The sequence below is a fragment of the Scyliorhinus torazame genome, chromosome 7 (genome assembly GCF_047496885.1).
Source record: "Scyliorhinus torazame isolate Kashiwa2021f chromosome 7, sScyTor2.1, whole genome shotgun sequence".
Taxonomy (NCBI): domain Eukaryota; kingdom Metazoa; phylum Chordata; class Chondrichthyes; order Carcharhiniformes; family Scyliorhinidae; genus Scyliorhinus; species Scyliorhinus torazame.
Genome location: NC_092713.1, coordinates 111,930,919 through 111,951,729, shown reverse-complemented (window position 1 = coordinate 111,951,729; position 20,811 = coordinate 111,930,919). Strand labels below are relative to the sequence as shown.

At 48.1% G+C, this 20,811-nt stretch overlaps 1 protein-coding gene across 2 annotated transcripts in view; it reads right to left on the bottom strand.

The window, feature by feature from the left end:
* LOC140426462 (protein Niban 1-like) overlaps positions 1–20,811 on the bottom strand; it is a 255,171-nt gene that overhangs the window by 147,968 nt on the left and 86,392 nt on the right. For both annotated transcript variants that reach the window (XM_072511270.1, XM_072511269.1), the window contains exon 2: positions 10,467–10,597. In XM_072511270.1, coding sequence (XP_072367371.1) covers positions 10,467–10,597 — 131 coding nt within the window. The remainder of the gene's footprint in view (positions 1–10,466; positions 10,598–20,811) is intronic.

Here is a 20,811-nt window from a genome sequence, read left to right as displayed (position 1 = left end):
TGGGGGATGTTTGTGACCGGGTTTGAGGAGCTGTTTGTCGCAGCGGGGTGGGTGATGGGGAGGGGGGGTGAAAAAGGAGGAAAATATGTACAAACTGTATAGTTGATTGTTGGGAATAATGTTTCCCGGGGTGTTTATTTGCTGTAACCTAATTTGATACAAATTTGAATAAATTGCATTTTTTTAAAAAGTAATACCCGGGCCAGATTGGCGACTTTTCAGGGGAACCTTTAAAAACCTTGGAACAACCATGACCCTGGTCACCCACGGACAACAGATAGTCCGAAGTCCATTGATTGTGGCACAAGGACCAGGATCCAGCCTCTTTGGCCAAGATTGGCTGCAGAAACTTTGTCCAGACTGGCAGCAGATCTTCAAGATGGGCACTGGCAATTTATATGAGGTCCTTGGGAAATATCTGGAAGTTTTCCAGGAAGGCCCCAGGAAAACAAAAGGGGCGAGGGTGAAAATCTATGTCGGCACCGAGACCCAGTACTTCACGGCATGATCGGTCCCCTATGCCTTACTCACAAAGGTGAAGACTGAATTGCAGCAATTGGACAACCTTGGCATCAAACAACCGGTCCAATTCATGGAATAGGCAGTACCAGTGGTCCCCGTGTTGAAGCCGAACAAATCGGTCTGTCTTTGCGGTGACTGCAAGATGATGGTGAACAGAGCTGCACATCGAGGACCTGTATGCAGAACTGCCATTGTCAAAACTTGACATGAGCCATGCATATTTCCAACTGGAGTTGGATAGCATCGCGGAAATATGACATTATCAATATCCACAATGGTTTATATGAACACACCAGTCTCCCCTTTGGAGCCTAATCAGTGTGTGCCATCTTCCAGAGATTAATGGAGAACACCCTCCAAGGACTGCCAGAATAGTGGTCTAACTGGACTATGTACTAGTGATGGACAAAGTCTTGATGACCTTAAATTTTATGGTTACCCTACCCGTGACAGCCAAGTAGATTTGCACGTGGACTCAAAAGAACCCTGCACTGGCGAGATATACCACAAAGAATCATAGAATCCCTACAGTGCAGAAAGAGGCCATTCGTCCCATTGAGCCTGCACCGACCCTCTGAAACAGCGCCGTTCCAAGGCCCACTCCCCCGTCTTATCCCCGTAACCCCACCTAATCTTTGGACACTAAGGCGCAATTTAGCATGGCCAATCCACCTAACATAAGAACTAGGAGCAGGAGTAGGTCACCTGGCCCTTTGACCCTGCTCCGCCATTCAATGAGATCATGGCTGATTTTTTGTGGAGTCAGCTCCACTTTCCCACTCGAACACCATAACACTTTATTCTTCAAGAAACTATCTAGCATTTTTTTAGAAATTTAGAGTACCCAAGTATTACTTTTTTTCCAATTCAGGGGTAATTTAGCGTGGCCAATCCAACTACCCTGCGCGTCGTTGGGTTGCGGGGGTGAAACCCACGCAGACACGGGGAGACTGTGCAAACGCCACACGGACAGTGACCCAGGGCCGGGGTTCGAACCCGGGTCCTCAGCACCGTAGTCCCAGCGTTAGCCACTGCTCCACTGTGCTGCCCTGAAACAATCTAACTTTATCTTGAAAACATTCAATGAAGGAAGCTCAACTTCTTCACTGGGCAGGGAATTCCATAGATTCACAACCCTTTGGGTGAAGAAGTTCCTCCTAAACTCAGTCTTAAATCTATTTCCCCTTATTTTAAGGCTATGCCCCCTAGTTCTGCTTTCACTGGCAGTGGAAACAACCTGCCCACATGAACGGACCAGCGAAATAGGGATATGATAACCCTCACGAGGCCCACGGGGATACACTGGTAGATTTACCTGTGGGACTCATAGAATACAAGCTTCCCCGCTAGTGGGCGGAGGTCTGCCCATCTGGGGCTCATTACTTAGCACGTTAAATACCTGCCTGAAAGGGGGCTGGCACTCTGGTAAGTCCCCGAATGGGACCCTATTGTTGTATGCCATGGTAAAGGCCTGAATCTTTAAGTTTACAATGAACTTAAGTGAACCTTCTTTCTTCGGTCTCCTGGATCATTTATACTGACCTAACATTTCATTACGTAGCTAAATGTCATTCTTTCTTTTATAATGTTTCTGTGGAGTAGATTGTGTTATATTAAAGATGTTGCATAAATATAAATTGTTGTTGACAATTAGTTTGGGAAGACAGTTCTAGATGGCTGGAGCACAGTGGGTGATGGAGCAATCGCCAATGGTGAAGCAGATTGGACTGCGGACAACAGTAATTGAGAGTTAGAGAAACAGAAGGTTCGGGCTAGGAAATAAAATTTCCCAAATGAGGCTATAAAAGGATTCAATAATGAGGACGTGAAACAATATGCTGCTTTTCTATTCTTCTACTCTGAATTTGATTTACTGGCAGCAATATTTTGTGATATTTGAGTTGGTGGATGTGTGGAGCTTTGTGCAGATGAAGATTTTGGATTAGTTAAAGCTGGTAGAGGGTGGGATTTGTGAGGTGGATGAGGAAACTATTTGGGAAATCACTCCTCAAGGTGATGAAAGCATGTGTGAAAGTTTCAGCAAAACAGAAACTGAGATGGGCACAAGCAGCGATATTCGCAGAAGGTCATGGGTAAATGACTGGATGCAGAATGGAAAACTCAGAGCAGAATTGTTCTAATTGTTATAGTTTGCACCCTGGGACCTGATGTTGGTTTGCAATTTTGCCGGTGGTGCTCACTGGGTATCCGGCGTTATCCTTCAACAAACAGGGCCAATATCTTACCGGGTGCATGCCCGGGGCCACGTTCAACATTAGCATTCGGACCACATTAGATCCAGGAGGTAGCCTCTTCCACAGATTCCTCATTGCTGGAGATCACTCATCCAGCTGCAGCAGCTACAACATCAAGAGACAATGGGTGCTCATCCCGAGATCGCCCTCTGGCACGCGCTCACGGCCTGCACGGGTCTTTACAGATACTACAAATATAGGGACGCAGAGATGACGGAGATTCTCAACCCTGACTCCGAGATGGACGCACAGGACGCCTCTGAGGGGGGGCCCTCGGTTCCACAACTCACGGACTTGCAGCTGTTACGGTTGTTTTGTTATGCTTCTTCATGTAGCATAAGCTGCTTCCTTGATGTATAATCTGACAAAGGAAGGTTCAGACTTGGAGATAGGTTTAACACATTTATTGAACAGTTAACAATTCTCCTACTTGTGTTCGACTCTCCTGCTAATCTTGCTATAGTAACTCCGTCTAACTAACTAGTCTGCTCTAAGCCATGCGGTGGGTGTGATGCTTCCGATCTGCCCCTGAGTCTCTCTGAGTGTCGCCTATGGAAAGAGAAAGAGCATGTGTGCCCTGTCCTTTTATATGGGTTGCCCCCTTGTGGTAGTGTCACGTCTGGGTATCTTGACTGCCCATTGGTCGTGTCTTATTCTATGTGTTTATTAGCTGTATGTCTGCATGTCATGATGTCTCTGGTGCTCCCTCTAGTGTTTACTTAGTGTTAGTGTATTTGCATTGACCCCTTGTGTATTTACAGTGATGCATATCATCACAATGGTGTTCATCTCGAAAGCACCGTTCACCTTGTCATTATACGCCGCCCAATCCAGTGCATCGTGCACAGAAATCAAAAGAGTCCAACAGCCTCCTTCGCCAGGGTCTTTGGACTTTGCGAGGGGAGGAATGTTATAACCTGCCCAGACCCTATCGGCTGGGGACAATTGATTACCCCATGTTACTTAAAGAATATGAGCTCCCCAATGTGGTGGGGGGGGGGGGAGCAATCATTAGCGGTACAGCTGTATAAATAGAGCTGGCCAGTGTAGTACCGGCTAGAGAGGGAACCAAACTCGTGCTGGATTCTTCGTGGCCCTCACAAAAATAATCAAAGAAAAAGTGAAGTGAAAGTTGCACGCGGCAGGTCAAACAAGCAGCCAGGAAGGCTGGTTTCAAGGTAATGTTAGAGACACTTCCAGCTGCCAAAAAACAAACAGAATGCTTCAACTTTGTCAAAATTGAGCTTGGGAAAGTTTCAACTCATTGTGGACCCAATATTGTGCAGGCAGGTGCAGTGTACAGCAACAGACATAAAATCAGCCATGAGAATAGAGAGCATCATTAGCTAGTGTCATCATGCTGTATGGAACTAACCCGATGTTGTGAAAAAGGGTGGAGGAACTTTCAATGTATTTGAATAAATGACCATATAATTAAAGGGATTCCCCATGCATCAAGAATTCTCCCCCTTGGACTTCCGGTTGCGGCTATGCGGAGCTAAGCCGCACATTCAGCGGCTCCCGCTAAAACGGACTTTTGGGCTCTCTTGAGGAGCCCCAACGGCAATTTTTTCGACAACCGCTAGTGTGGGAAGGTGAGCAAGGTCCCCCCTCCATAGTATATGCATTGGACCAGGAGTGGAGCGGTCAAAAAAGCGTTTTTGGAGCAGCGAAAAGTGCGAGGGAGAAAAAATAAGATGGCGCCGGGCGTTGATTAAGCGGCATGGGTGCAGGAGCAGCAGGAGTTTCTCAAGCGCTGCTTTGAGGAGCTGAAGAAAGGGGAGCTGGCGCCAATGCTGACGGCGATCGAGGGGTTAGTGGAGACCCAGAAGGTCCAAGGGGCGGCAATCCACGCGGTGCGGGAGAAAACCGCGGAGAATGAGGATGAGATCTTGGGCCTGGCGGTGAAGATGGAGGCGCACGAGGCGCTGCACAAGAGGTGGGTGGAAAGATTCAAGGACCTGGAGAACAGGTCGAGGAGGAAGAATCTTCGGATTCTGGGTCTCCCTGAAGGAGTGGAAGGGGGCCGATGCCGGAGCATATGTGAGCACGATGCTCAATTCGCTGATGGGCGCGGGAGCCTTTCCGCATCCCCTGGAGCTGGATGGGGCTCATCGGGTCCTGGCGAGGAGACCCAAGGCCAATGAGCCGCCACGGGCGGCGGTGGTGAGGTTTCACCGTCTCGTGGATAGAGAGTGTGTTTTGAGATGGACCAAGAAGGAGCGGAGCAGCAGGTGGGAGAATACGGAGATCCGAATCTATCAGGACTGGAGCGCGGAGGTGGCAAAGAAGAGAGCTGGTTGTAATCGGGCCAAGGCAGTGCTCCATCGAAAGGGGGTGAGGTTCGGAATGCTGAAGCCAGCGCGATTGTGGGTCACGTTTCAGGATCGACACCACTACTTTGAAACGCCTGAGGAGGCTTGGACATTTATACAAACTGAAAAGTTGGACTCAAACTGAGGGTCTGTGGGGGGGGATGTCGGATGTATACAGGGTTTTAACTATGCGTCGGGAATGTTCCATGGGTTGGGTGATGGATGGGGATGGGGGAAGAGATCTGATGGGGAGATTGTGAGCGAATGTAGGACAGGTATTCCTTTCGGGGCTGAATGCAAAGAACAGAGGGGTGGCAATACTGGTGGGGAAGCGGGTGTCGTTTGAGGCCAAGAATATTGTAGTGGATAATGGAGGTCGATACGTGATGGTGAGCGGTAGGCTACAGGGGGTGTGGGTGGTATTGGTGAACGTCTACGCCCTGAACTGGGATGATGCTGGATTTATGAAGCGCATGTTGGGGCGGATTCCGGATCTGGAGGCAGGAAGCTTGATAATGGGGGGGGGATTTCAACACGGTGTTGGACCCAGCATTAGATCGCTCCAGGTCTAGGACGGGGAAGAGGCTGGCTGCGGCCAAGGTGCTCAGGGGGTTTATGGACCAGATGGGGGGAGTAGAGCCGTGGAGATTTGCTAGCCCCTGGCCAGGGAAGTTTCTTTTTGTTCTCACGTACACAGAGCCTACTCCTGGATAGATTTTTTTGTTTTGAGCAGGGCGCTGATTCCGAAAGTGGAGGGAACGGAGTACTCGGCCATAGCTATCTCAGACCACGCCCCGCACTGGGTGGAGCTGGAGTTAGGAGAGGAGAGGGACCAACGCCCGCTGTGGCGCCTGGATGTGGGATTACTGGCGGATGAGGAGGTGTGCGGGAGGGTGCGGGGGTGCATTGAAAGGTATTTGGAGGCCAACGACAATGGGGAGGTGCAGGTGGGGGTAGTGTGGGAGGCGCTGAAGGTGGTGGTCAGGGGAGAGTTAATCTCCATCAGGGCTCACAGGGAGAAGAGAGAGGGCAGGGAAAGGGAGAGGTTAGTGGGAGAGATCCTAAGGGTGGATAGGAGATATGCAGAGGCCCCCGAGGAGGGACTACTTAGGGAGCGGCGCAGTCTCCAGACGGAATTCGACCTGTTGACCACGGGGAAGGCAGAGGCACAGTGGAGGAAGGCACAGGGGGCGATGTACGAGTATGGGGAGAAGGCGAGCCGGATGCTGGCACATCAGCTCCGTAAGAGGATGGCAGCGAGGGAGATAGGTGGAGTCAAGGATAGCAGGGGAACAACGGTGCGGAGTGCGGTGAAAGTAAATGAGGCATTTAAGGACTTCTATGAGGAGCTGTACAGATCTCAGCCCCCAGCGGGGGAAGAGGGGATGCAAAGGTTTCTTGATCAAATGAGGTTCCCAAGGGTGGAGGAGCAGGAGGTGGCTGGTTTGGGGGCGCCAATTGGGTTGGAGGAGCTGGTTAAAGGACTGGGGAGCATGCAGGCGGGGAAGGTCCCATGGCCAGATGGGTTCCCGGTTGGGTTTTACAGGAAGTATGAGGACCGGTTAACCCAGTTGCTGGTGAGGACTTTCAATGAGGCAAGGGAGGGGGAGACCCTGCCCCCGACAATGTCCGGGGCGCTGATTTCTCTGATCCTGAAGCGGGACAAGGACCCACTGCAATGCGGGTCATATAGACCGATCTCACTCCTCAATGTGGACGCTAAGCTGCTGGCAAAAGTGCTGGCTATGAGAATTGAGGACTGTGTCCCGGGGGTGATTCATGAGGACCAGACGGGATTTGTAAAGGGCAGGCAGCTAAACACCAATGTGCAGAGGCTCCTAAACGTGATTATGATGCCATCGGTGGAGGGAGAGGCGGAGATAGTGGCAGCTATGGACGCAGAAAAGGCCTTTGACCGTGTGGAGTGGGAGTATCTCTGGGAAGTGTTGCGGAGGTTTGGGTTTGGGGAGGGGTTTATTAGTTGGGCTAAGCTTCTATATAGAGCCCTGGTGGCGAGTGTGGCTACGAATCGGCGGAGGTCGGAGTATTTTCGGCTGTACCGAGGGACGAGGCAGGGGTGCCACCTGTCCCCCCTGTTGTTTGCATTAGCAATTGAGCCTTTGGCCATGGCATTAAGGGAGTCCAGGAACTGGAGGGGGGTGGTCCGAGGGGGAGAGGAGCATCGAGTGTCACTGTACGCAGGCGATCTGTTGCTGTATGTGACGGATCCAGTGGACGGGGTGGTGGAAGTCATGCAGACCCTAAGGGAGTTTGGGGACTTCTCGGGCTACAAGCTCAATGTGGGGAAGAGTGAGCTCTTCGTGGTGCATCCGGGGGACCAGGGAAGAGGGATAGACGACCTACCATTGAGGAGGGCGGAAAGGAGCTTTCGGTACTTGGGGATCCAGGTAGCTAGGAGCTGGGGGGCCCTGCACAAACTTAATTTGACGCGGCTGGTGGAGCAGATGGAGGAGGACTTCAAACGATGGGATGTGTTGCCACTCTCGCTAGCGGGAAGGGTGCAGTCAATTAAAATGACGGTCCTCCCGAGGTTTTGTTTCGTGTTCCAGTGCCTTCCTATTAGGATTACCAAGGCCTTTTTTAAGCGGGTAGGTAGGAGCATCATGGGTGTTGTGTGGGCAAACGAGACCCCGAGGGTAAGGAGGGGGTTTCTGGAGCATAGTAGGGACAGGGAGGGCTAGCGTTGCCGAATCTGGAGGGCTATTATTGGGCAGCAAACGTAGCGATGATCCGTAAGCGGGTGATAGAGGGAGAGGGGGTGGCATGGAAGAGGTTGGAGATGGCGTCCTGCAAAGGAACGAGCCTGAGGGCGCTGGTGACGGCACCGCTGCCGCTCTCGCCGACAAGGTACACCACGAGTCCGGTAGTGGCGGAAACTCTAAAGATTTGGGGGCAGTGGAGACGACATAGGGGTGAGATGGGAGCCTCGGTGTGGTCCCCAATCCGGGAGAACCACCGGTTCGTCCCAGGGAGGATGGGGGCTGGCATTATTTGGGGTGGCGGACGAGCCGGGAGTGCAGGAGGCGAAAGAGGCCGGCATTCTGGCCTTTGCGTCCCTGGTAGCCCGGTGGAGGATCTTGCTATTATGGAAGGACACGAAGCCCCCCAATGTGGAAGCCTGGATAAATGACATGGCAGGGTTCATTAAGCTGGAGAGGATAAAGTTTGCCTTGAGAGGGTCTGCGCAGGGGTTCTTCAGGCGGTGGCAACCGTTCCTAGACTATCTCGCGGAGTGCTACAAGGAGCTCGGTCAGCAGCAGCAAGCCAGGGAGGGGGGGAGAAGGGGGGGGAGGGGAGGGGGGTATTTCTTTCAGGGGGGGGGGTTCCCAGGTAATATTTGTACAAACATATGGGAGGGTTAATATGTGCGGGAGAAACCCATTGTATAAGTTCTGTACTATGTTTGCTTGATATGTTTATGTTTTGTTCTGCTCTTTTGTCTTTTTCTTTTCTGTTACGGGGGGAGGCGGGTTTAATTGGTTGAAAATTTTTGTTGGAAAAACTTTGAATAAACATATTTTTTAAAAAAAAGAATTCTCCCCTTCCCTGGCAGTGCCAAACTGGCAGTGCCAAACTGGCAGTGCCAAACTGGCAGTGCCAGGCCGGGCCCTCTGGGAGTTCCATTGGAGGGGGCCCCCTGAAATGTCAGGGGGTTTCCCTTTAACTGTGTGGGAAGTTGCCCCGGTGCTGGTGAGAGCAGGGGGCGGGGTGTCACCCTGGTGCTTGTGGGGGTGGGGTTCCCTGTATCCACTGGGGGGGAGGAGTGCTCTTTTCAGCACAGATTGCCCTTTTTAAAGCATTTGCGGTAAATATAAGTACACACTGACCACGTTGCAATATGAAGTTTGTTGTTTTGGAGTTAATGTCCTGTTTGCTTTATGTGATGGAAGAGGATGCTCAAAGATCAACTTGCAACAGGAGACAGAGTTAATTTTCCTATGCAGCCTTTAGTAGAACACATCTGCAACATCACAGAGTGAGCAGAATGGTCTGTAGAATCTAAATGAAGAGTCCCTCCTACTTGGTTATCTACTCCTTTGGTGTGGGTGGTCTTATGCCTCTTGTCTCACAGTCTTCCTGCTACTCCTGTTCTGCCTCCAGTACAAGGACATACATGGCCATAACGTATGCCATGGTGAGGACTCCTTGACAGAACGATGTTCAGAAAATGACTGCCCTGCCACAAAACTAAAAAACATCAGTGTCCTTTCTTCAGTCAAAGCTGATGTTTCAGATAAGGTATGTGAACATTCAAAGCCTGTGAACTCAACCACTTCCTGGTGTGACAAGTCTTGCAGATGACTTGCCATTTATTTCTACAGATTTAACTTCAATCAAGTATAAATCTACTGAAGAATGGTAGAATTTCTGGGACAGTAGCTTTTGTCCCCATTATCTCATCACTCCCGTACATCCATCACTGCGAGAGCATGGTCAAGTTTTTTCAGCTGTCAATTCCACTGCAACTGAGTGTGCATCTGAGAATGGGTGCAAGAGAATTGGTGTAGCTAGCCACACCCCAAATCAGAGACCCCTTAATCAAAACTACACCATGGGTGGGATTTGCCGACCAGCCTGCCGTGTCTGTTGGTGGCGGACGGGGCCTCCCAGCGGGATTTACTGGTCTCGCCTTTGCAACTCCCTGTTGACTGCACACCTCGTCACCGGGAAATCCGTGCGCGTCGTGGGACCGAAATATCCAGCCAGCGCTAACAGCCGGTAAATCCTGCCCAACATATTTGCACCAATAAAACTTGCAATTTTTTAATACATCATGGAAGATAGAATATTTAATAATAATCAACATTTTATCAGATAAAGTAAAAGATGATGGGTGGGTAAAACTTAACATTTGTGAGGATCGGGCAGCACGATGGCGCAGTGGATAGCACTGCTGCCTCACAGCGCTGAGGTCCCAGGTTCGATCCCAGCTCTGGGTCACTGTCCGTGTGGAGTTTGCACATTCTCTTCATGTTTGCGTGGATTTCGCCCCCACAACCCAAAGGTGTGCTGGGTGGGTGGATTGGCCATGCTGAATTGCCCCTTAATTGGAAAAAATGAATTGGGTACTCTAAATTTAAAAATATATATATATTTGTGAGGATCACCCACTTGCGAAGAATCACATCCAGGCGTCGGAACGGCGTGGCGCGGCCACCCAGCGATTCTCCGACCCGGCGCGGGGAATCCGGCCCCTGGTTTGTAATGCAGAACAAGGCCAGCAACGTGGGTTCAATTCCCGTACCGGCTTCCCCAACAGGCGCCAGAATGTGGCGACTAGGGGCTTTTCACAGTAATTTCATACTTGTGATACAAAGATTATTATTATTATATCACATATTTCATAATGTACCTTGTGCTGCAGCAACTGGGGATGTTCTTCTTGGTCTTGCTCTACCTCACATCTGATATGGTTGAAGAAGGCCACAGAGTATTGCCGCTGGTAATGAGGACTGAAGTTTTTGAGCTCTGCTTCAGCCTTACCTGAGAAAATAGGAAAATAATAGCAATGTGTGGCACAAACATAAGTGGAACTGGGAGAATGTTACGGGATAATAAAGCACTCCGCTACAAAGTTTAAAACACTAGTTTGAGCAAAGCATGAAGGTGTTTTATTCATCGTAGTGTTATAGATAAAGCACTTGTAAAATAGTTATTAATTAAACTGTTGTAGGAAACCTTATGCACAGTAGGCTGTAATCAGCCTTGTGCAAAACTGAAAATAAGAAAAGCAGTATGCATGGTGTGATTTGCACTTCTCACTGACGATGAAAGAGTCTACAACAGCCTGATTCACACCTCTCAGATGATATCTCGGTAACAATAACCTGTCAGTAAGATCATCCATGGCGATAGATCAGCAGATAAATGCACCAGGCAGTGCAGGTACAATTGGCTTCACAGTAGTTCCTCAACACTGAGTCACTACTGGATAGCTATCATTTTGGTATTCTACATGCTTTCTCTTTGTGGCTTTTTACATTTAAATTATGGCACTTTGACATCAGTCAATGCAGCATTGAGCCTTGTCTAATGGGAAATGGATTTTGATGATCCAAAGACAAAATTCTTTTCTTTTACCAAGTGTGTTCCCTCCCTCTCCTCCACAACTGTGAGTTTAAGAGAAACTTCTGCCCAATGAAAGGATTAGTTTACAGTCGTTAAAAAAAGGACATGATGACTCCAGTTGAATTCCAGTCTCTACTTAGGAAAAAGTAATGGGCGCGATTCTCCGAGCCTCCCGCCGGAGAATCGCCACAACCGCGCCACGCCACCCCGACGCGATGCGCAATTCTCCGAGGTGCGGAGAATCGGCGCCATTTGCGCCGGCGCGTTTGGTGCGGCGCCAGTCACCGGCCACTGTCCGCAGCCGGGCTGCCGATTCTCCCCGTGTCTGCGTGGGTTTCCTCCGGGTGCTCCGGTTTCCTCCCACTGTCCACAGATGTGCAGGTTAGGTGGATTGACCATGCTAAATTGCCCTTAGTGTCCAAAATTGCTTAGTGTTGGGTGGGGTTCCTGGGTTATGTGGCTAGGATGGAGGTGTGGGCTTGGGTAGGGTGCTCTTTCCAAGAGCCGGTGCAGAATTGATGGGCCGAATGGCCTCCATCTGCACTGTAAATTCTATGATCTAATGGCAGACCACTGGATTTGCTGGGTGTTTCAGAATACAGGAGAAAAACACACTTCAGCGAACTCGTTACCAAATATACCTGATATTTAGGTTCTACATGGCCCTTCCCCCTTCCTCGAAACTGTCTCAGGCTGAATTAGATTGTTGGCAATGTTAGTGTCATATTTAACCTGAGATGAACTTCCAGTCACATATCCATCAACGAGGCTGCGCCTTTCTTCCTCCTTGACATCACTTGACTCTGCTCCTATTTCAGCTCGTCTCTTGCTGAAAGCCTCAATCATACCTTTGTTACCACTACATGTGACTTTTCCAACACGCTCCTGACAGGCCTCCCACCTTTCAGTATCCATAAAATTCAACCAAACTCCTTATTGCCCCTCTGCTCACCAGTTAAGCAACCCTAATCTTAAAATTCTCATCCTTGTTTTTAGGCTTTTCTATGTCCTCACCCCATTCTTTCTCTCTAAACTCCCCCAGCCTTACAACACCCCCCCCCCCCCATTATATTTGCATTTCTCCAATTCTGATCTCCTGCTGATTCCTGATTTTAATTGCTCCATCATTGGTGCCCATGCTTTCAGTTGCTGAGTATTGTATTCCTGATTCCTGATAGCCAGTTGGTGAAATAAAAACCAGAGTCAGTCATTATTTGGAATAGAATAGTTGCGAGTGCAACATTACAGGTATACATCTCCTGATTCCAGTCTACTCCCTTGTCAGTAAGTATCTCTTTATATGTGCTCAACTAACCATCTAATCAGTGCCCACCACCAGTATAATGTTAACCTCAATTGATACAACTAATACCGAGGCTCTAAATTCTGGAATTCCATCCCTTAACCTTTTCAACTCTCTATCTCTCTTTCCTCCTTTTAGTCACTCCTTAAAATATTTCTCTTTGGCCAACCCTTTAGTCATCGGTTCGATTATCTCCGCATCTACCTCCGCGTCGAATTCCGCTTTATAGTGCTCCTGTGAAGCACCTTGGGATGTTTTACACTGTTGAAAGTGCTACATAAATGTAGTCTGGCGCTGTTGTTGGAAAACATTGTCGGGATAATTATCTACTTTGCCACCCTCTCATTCTCCTTCCAGTTAAAAGTCCATCCGTGGGAAAAGGCACATCTCAATACACTGTGATCCAGAACATAATAAGGGAATAGCAGGAAACAACAATTAGAAACTGGGTAAAGTTGCTGAGGTATACTGTTCTAAATCCACATTTAGTAGATGAGGTGTTGTCTGGAGTCAAACCTGTGGCATTTTAAGATTTGCTAATTTCCTCTAAAACTGTACAAGACATATTACATCTCAAGGTTGTTTGATGCAAGCTGCTAAAATATGTTCACTTTTCAGTTCATAAGTAAGCTTTCCAACCAAGGCCTCAAGTGAAAAGGCTTGTCTTGTGCTCGGGGCCTCAGATTAAGGAAGGGTTACTTAAAATACAAAGTGCTTATGATGTAGGATTAATCCGGACAGCCTTCCTCTGATTCCCCAGACAATGAATCCTCAGCAAGAAATTATTGCCCAATTCAGCACTTTCATGTCTGGAACTGTGAAGGCAGTTCATGTAGATAATGAATATGCCAGACGTCTGCAGAAGTAAGCCTGGCAAATCTCAGTTACGCACATGTGGAGCTCCACATCTATTCTCCTGTGCACTACTTTTAGAATTCAATGGCAAAGTAGCAAGGTTGGGAATATGCTACATAGATCAGTCAGCAGGATGGGGACCGGATGGAAGCTGGTTGCTCGTACAGGTTTTGCACTACCCCTCCATAGAACATGGAAAACCTAGGGCAGGATTCGCCGTTGGCTGACAGCGAAATCAGGAAATGCGATTGGGTGGAGAATAGATTCCGATGTCAAAATCGCAGCGGGCGCCAATTTGATGCCAAATCTCAATTCTCCATCAACTCAACAGCGGTGTCAATGCGGTCCAGAACGCACATACAGTAGACACCGTTTGCATGTCATTAGCGGGCCAGACCCGGTATTCTCCAGGATCTCCATGATGATCCACCTCCAATGGGCTGAGTTCCCGATGCGGGCGCGGTTCTCTTGTGCTTTTAAAAATCGTGAAAATGGCATCATGGCTACGGAGAGAGGGAGAGGAGGTATGGAAAGTGTCTAACATCGCCATACTTTGCTGACAGTTGTGCCGCTGGCTGGGTGGTTTCTACCAGGGCCGGGGGGAGTAGTGGGAGGTGGTCAGGAGGTGGGCTGTGTGGTCGGGATGGACAGGCATGGAACACCTTTGCCGCAGCCAGAAAGGCAGCAATGCAGCTGCGCACACCGCTAACAGCCCACTGTGAACTTAGGGCCATGGGTCGTATAGGTGTTCCCCCAGGCTCCCCCCCCTCCCCCCCTCAGGCGTTCTCTGGCCCCAGCTGACCCATCAGCCATATGGGCGTGCTCCAGCACAACCAGTGCCATCTCGTTGGCTGGGCTGAGCGTGTATGGGGATTGTAATGCGTATATGCGGCTGCAGCTTGTCAGCTTTCTGAGTGTCGATCACGGACCCGGCGAATCCCGCAACGTTTTCCATTGGAATCGATTGTGTTCCATGTGCCGTCGGTGATAGCCCCTCACAGTCACTGAATCGGTCGAGGTTTGGTGCCAAATTTGCTGTCGTGAAAGTCCACGAATCCTGCCCTGACATCAACACATCTCATTGCTTGCATCATGTGGATGTCTGCTTTTTCCTTCATACTCCCATTGTTATGATCCAAGTTCCTTCCATCAGCCAAACTCTTTACTTTCAAGTTAACACTAGGATTATCAAGGGGAAGGGGCTTACTCCTGATTGTCAACTGATTGTCATTATAAACTCCCAGCTGCTTTTCCTGTGTTTGTGCTGCCAATTAACCCTCCTGTCCCGTGGGGCCCATGTTCCCCTCAGTTGCTGTTTTGTGCCAACTTGCTATATTATTTTTTTAAATATCTGAGAAAATAAACTATATGCACACTCACACAATGCAATATGCAGGAGTTTATATAGAAATATGCAGTTTTTCACATATTTCTGCAATAGAAAGTCAGTATAGAATAGGGTAATGGCAGTATAGAATGGAAAGTCAGTATGGAAAGGGTAATGGCAGTACATAATAGAAAGTCAGTATGGAATAGGATAATGGCAGTACAGAATGGAAAGTCAGTATGGAATAGGATAATGGCTGTATAGAATGGAAAGTCAGTATGGATTAGGATAATGGCAGTACAGAATGGAAAGTCAGTATGGATTAGGATAATGGCAGTAAAGAATGGAAAGTCAGTATGGAATAAGATAATGGCAGTATAGAATGGAAAGTCAGTATGGAGTAGGATAATGGCAATGCAGGATGGAAAGTCAGTATGGAATAGGATAATGGCAATGCAGGATGGAAAGTCAGTATGGAATAAGACAATGGCAAAAGAAAATATCGGAGATCAAACAGAGACGTGTGACCTCTGTTTATTTTACCTCGTACTGCTCCCTGTGGTAAATGAGAGCACTTCTTGGAGACGGCTGCAGACAAGGGGGTTCAACAACAACTTGCATTGATGTAGCATCTTTAACATATTATAAAAAGGACTTCACAAGAACAATTATCAAACAAAATTTGACACTGAGACCGAAGGAACTATGAGAATAGATGATCAAATGTCTGGTGGACAGGTAGATTTTAAGAAGTGTCCAAAAGAAGGAGCGAGAGGTGGAGTGGCGGAGAACTCGAGGGAGGGAATTCCAGAGCTTGGGGCCGAGACAACAGAAGGCATGGCCACAAAAGGTGGGAATGTAAGAGGTCAGAAGTGGAAGAGCACTGATATTTTAGAAAGTTGGCTGGAGGAGATTACAATGGTAGGGAAAGAATGATCCAGCTCAGATCTTTGCACTTCTACAGATTCAATGATGTTTTGTGCAAGTTCCACAAACAATAGATGGACTGAGGTTGGGTTGTTTATATCTCCTTGAACAGTCAAGGTGTCAACTATGTGGTTGCTGTTGGCTGCAGACTTCTAGCAGCACAGTGTCTATCTTTATTCACCAGACTTTGTTTAAAAGCATGTATTCAATTCTTAGTCTAGCACTCAATTTAGGTGAAGATATTTTATGAGTTTTCCAATTTTATATCAGCTTCTCTAGTTTTATTGATGGATTTGCCAAACCAAATTCTAGATGTTTCTGATCTCTCACCCCAACATTCACCTGGAATCCTGAAAGATCAAGGGCGAGATCTACCGGCTGAGTTGTGGCCGAAAAGCAGCACGGTGCTGCCGGTAGACGCGGGGAGATCCCACTTCCGGGATCTACCTGGCTCGCCACGCCTCGTGAGATCTAACACGGTCTCACAAGATGTCGCGATGTGAATCCCGTCCATTGTCGGCGGGATCACTCTAATCTGTGGTCCCGAGATCTAACCAAGGCGTGGGATCTAACTCCCTCGCCTTGGCGCCCTGGGCGAGCACCATTCAGTGCTGATCTCCGCAGATGGGGACCAGTCAGAATGTCATTCGTGGGGGTCTCCCAGGGGAACGGAAGCCCCCAGGTGCTTGCCCTCTGAGCAGGATGGCACTCTGGCACTTCTGGTGCCACCTGGGCACCCTGGTGTTGCCAGAAAGACACTGCCAAGATGCCACTGCCAGCTGGCAGGGGCACTGCCAGGGTGCCAGGCTGGGGCTGCCAAGCTGGTATTTTTGCACAATGGAGATCGGGTACAGGGGTACCCTGTATGGGTGTGGGGGGTTTGGGTGAAGCCGAGGACCCCCTTTTAGGTGAGCTGGGGCTTGGGGGGGTCACATCGGGGGGTTGAGAGATCAACTTCCAAATCTCTCCCTGCACTGAGGAGCACCTCAGTGCAAAAAATGAGACTAAGTGTGGCCTCGGCCACACATTCCCAGCTGAGGACCCTGATCTATCCGAATGGCCAGTCAGTTAATTGTGTGCTATGGGACTCTGTCCCCATTCGGGGAGATTGTGCCCCAAATTCTTTAATCTCCTCTTTCCGTCTTTTGTACTTTTAAGATAATTGATTGTTTTTACTATTCGCCAGGCCGCAAAAACCTACTTTCATAGTTACATGTCATGTTACATCCTTATAATAAATGAGGATAATAATTTTGAATGCTTTAGGTGGGAGTGAGATACTCTACCTCCTTTGCTCTGGGCTATATTTACGACCTAAGATCCTAACAATATTAGGCCCGTACCTAAGTGTTCCTCTTAACATTTAAGGTACCAGGATCATTTAAGATTTGTATCTTCTTAGAATAATGCAGAGTCAACAGTGCTGAGTTATACTGCCCAGTCATTAAAGGACATATCGAGCATCAAATACTGGCCTGCTACCTTTTAAGTGGAAGAGCAGAAACAATGAAAAAGTCTACCTTTTGTCAACATTCTCAAAAGTAAACTTGAAAATTAATCCCGACAACATATTGAAACACCTGGGAATTTCTTCGAAGTTCTACTTTCAACAGTACAGAGTCAAAGCTGCTTAGGAGTGGCCTCTCTCCATCCACTAGAATTTATTTTAGCAAAGTGGCTGCTTTGAAATGCAAGCCAAACACTGTTTCGCGTCAATGCAAAACATGTAGCATGACCAGTTAACATCTGTGCGAGTTTTGTTTTCTCTTTCAAAGCTCAGATCAGAGTAACTTTTCCAAGAGCAGGCTCCGAGTCTGAAGCCCTGGCTGTCAAAATTGCATGGTGGGAAATTGCCTACTTACAAGCCCATGATTTTCCATTCATCAATTTTACCCTTTTGTCTCAAACGGCTGATAAACCATGTGTCAACATTAAATTAAACTAATTCTCTGCAATAAAAACATTTATTCTGCAGTCTATCCAGAAAAGCACAAAGAACAAAAGTCACTGTAACCCGGTCTAGTTTAGGATGACAAAGCAGTGCTTGTTGAGTGCTTGTCAAGTGAAAGATCGTTATTCAAAAAAGAAATTAGGCAATTTATTTTCATTTGAAATGTTATATTTACAATATTCAGGAAACAGTGTGAGGAAGCAAAAGAGAAAACAAATGCAGAGCGTGTTAAAGGTACATGGAATGATATGTTACTGGAGGCCTGGATAAATGACCAGGAAATATGAATTCAAATTCTGGGAACTGTAAATTCTTTCCAAATATAATTGGAATAAAATGCTGGTAATAGTAATGATGTCTATGAAACTTACCAGATTGTCAAAATAGCCTATTTAGGTAGGAAATTTCTTAGGTAAGAAAATCTGCTATCCTTACGCTCTCTGGTCTGTGTGACTCTAAATTTGTTGCAAAGTAGTTGGACCTCAACTGATATGGCATAGCAAGCCACTTAGTTATACAAAACCATGAAGAATAAAACACCATAGACCACTGAGCATTGACCTAAGCACCAGACAAAGACACTATCAGCACAGTCAACCCTGCAAAGCCCTCTTCACTAATATCTCAGACCTTAGGCCAAAATTGGGACAACTATCAAGTCTCAACTGCCTGACATAGTCATACTCAGAATCAGGCAGCCAATGTTGCAGTCTCTTCCATCAGCATCCCGAGATTTGTCCTGTCCTACAACAGAACAGAACCACCAGAGGCACTGTACCAGGGGCATGTAAAAATGTGAGGCAACCTGGTGAAAGATAAGACAGAAGAGCATGCATGATAAACAGCGGAAGCAGCTTGCTATAGTTAGAGCTAAGTGTTCCACAGCCAAAGGGTCAGATCAGGGCTCTGCAGTCCTGCCATATCCAGTTATGAATGGTCATAGGCAATTAAACAACTAATGGGGAGGAGATTCCACGAATATCCCCAACCTCAATGATGGGAGAACCCAGCACGTGATTGTAAAAGGCAAGTTTGAACCATTAGCAACCATTGTCATAACTTCATTCCCTCATCTTCTTTACCGACCTCTTTGCTTCAATTAATATCAGGATAACTGAAACCTCCCATGTTTATTATTCTATTCAGAGGGTGGTGAATCTGTGGAACTCTTTGCTGCAGAAGACTGTGGAGGCAAGTCACTGAGTATCTTTAAGCCAGAGATAGATAAGTTCATGATTAATAAGGGGACCAGGGTTACGGGGAGAAGGCAGGAGAATGGGGATGAGAACCATATCAGCTAAGATCGAATGGCGGAGCACTCAATGGGCTGAATGGCCTAATTCTGCGCTTATATCTTTGGCCTTGTGGTATTAATCCACCAGATTGAAATACCAGCACTGTATTTTAACAGAAGAAAATCTGTTTTTCAGGAAACAATTAGCATGATCTCCATGCCTCAGGCCTTCAATGCAGCATTGGATAGAATATTTTGATTAAAAAGGGAATTGTTTTAATTGGTGCCAATCACTCTCGCAGTCAATTTTTCCAGCAGGAAACATGCTTTAATTTTTCAGTTAAGTGGTAAATCAGGGGATTTATTTTATAATTTTCACCTTTGTGTGATTCACTGTGTGATACAATGTACAATACTTTTTACTGTTCCTCAGTGACAATAAATCAAATCAAAATTCCTCTAGAAGCTATGTGCAGGCTGGTATGAGAATGAGTACAGCAAGTTCCAGAGGGAGCTCAAAAATAATTGCCATCTCCCTTACAGCTGTTGGACCAAATCTCAGCCCCACTATTCATTGGGATGGAGCATATAGTTACAGGGAGTGAAATCTGGAAATCCTGAGCACATGGCATTTAATGGCCAGATCTCACTACGATGTTTTAATTCCATTTCTAGCCCAGCAGCTGACCACGTTGCTAGGCTGCTGGAAGGGAAAGCATGCAGCTGGGAACCATTCGGGATGGTCCCCGGCAATCAGCAAAGATCATTCAGTGTAGGGGTTGGGGGTGGGGTATTAGCATGTGGGAGGCAGAGAGTATTCACAGGGCATTAGGTTTGGGGTGGGTTAAACCTTGACTAGATCACACTGTTCTGGCCTCCCTATTAAAACATTGTGGAATTATAAGACCACAAAACCAGGAAACGCCCTAGAAGCCAGGGCCTTCACTCTGCAGACTTCCAGAGACCTGGAAAACACCGCAGAAGCCGGGACCTCCACTCTGCTGCTCTCCAATGACCAGACCAGCATCGCAGCAGCTGGAGCCCTCGCCCCCTCTCCCCCCACAACTCCCAACCCCTCTGACCCGGAGAGCTGCGACCCCCTACAGACTCCACTCCCCCCCCCCCCCCCCCCTCTCCCCCTCTACAGTCGCCTCACACACCTAAAAATCAACTCCCACAACCTTGCAATTACTAAGACTGCTCTTTTAAATTTACTTGCAGGTCTAGAGATCCTAATGATCTGGAAAGGACCCTGTGGACCTCAACACACGGACATGGCCATCGCCTCATCCGCAACCGTGATCCCAGAGACGTCATCCACTTACCGGCCTTCACCCCATCCACGCCGGAGCGTGGTCTGGACATCCACCGACCTGTGAAGACAAACCGCAGCCCGACAGCGACCCGGACCGCTCGACTGCGCAGACCCATTTTCCGACGCAGGAACCGCAAGCAAGGCAACAAATCCTCCATAAACACACCGACCAGAGTGAATAACCTAATTGGACACAACTATACCCTTAACACCGCATACTCTCACTGTCTCCCAGACCTGAAAAGAAGCCGTCACTCCAGGAAGCGTGGAAAACCTGCAGGCCTGCAGGTCAGAGTGAAACAACGTGGCCCCAAAGCCCCTCTGCCTAGCTTATTTCTAGCTAATGTCCAAGCTCTAGAAAACAAACTGGACGAACTTAAAGCCAGACTCACTTTTCAAAGAGAACTAAGGGACTGCTGTGTGCTCTGTTTCATGGAGACATGGCTCACTCCTGCTTCACCGGACTGTGCCCTACAACCAGACGGCTTCTCAATCCACCAAATGGACCATACGGCGGCCTCAGGCAAGGCTAGGGGAGGTGGGGTCTGCCTCCTAATCAACACCTCCTGGTGCCTAGAAGTAGCAACATTGTCGAGTTTTTCCTAGAATACCTGACGCTAAAATGCCGCCCCTACTACCTTCCGCGGGAGTTCAGCTCCATTATCCTGACGGCAGTTTACATCCCACCCCATGCGAACGTGAAAATCGCACTGGACA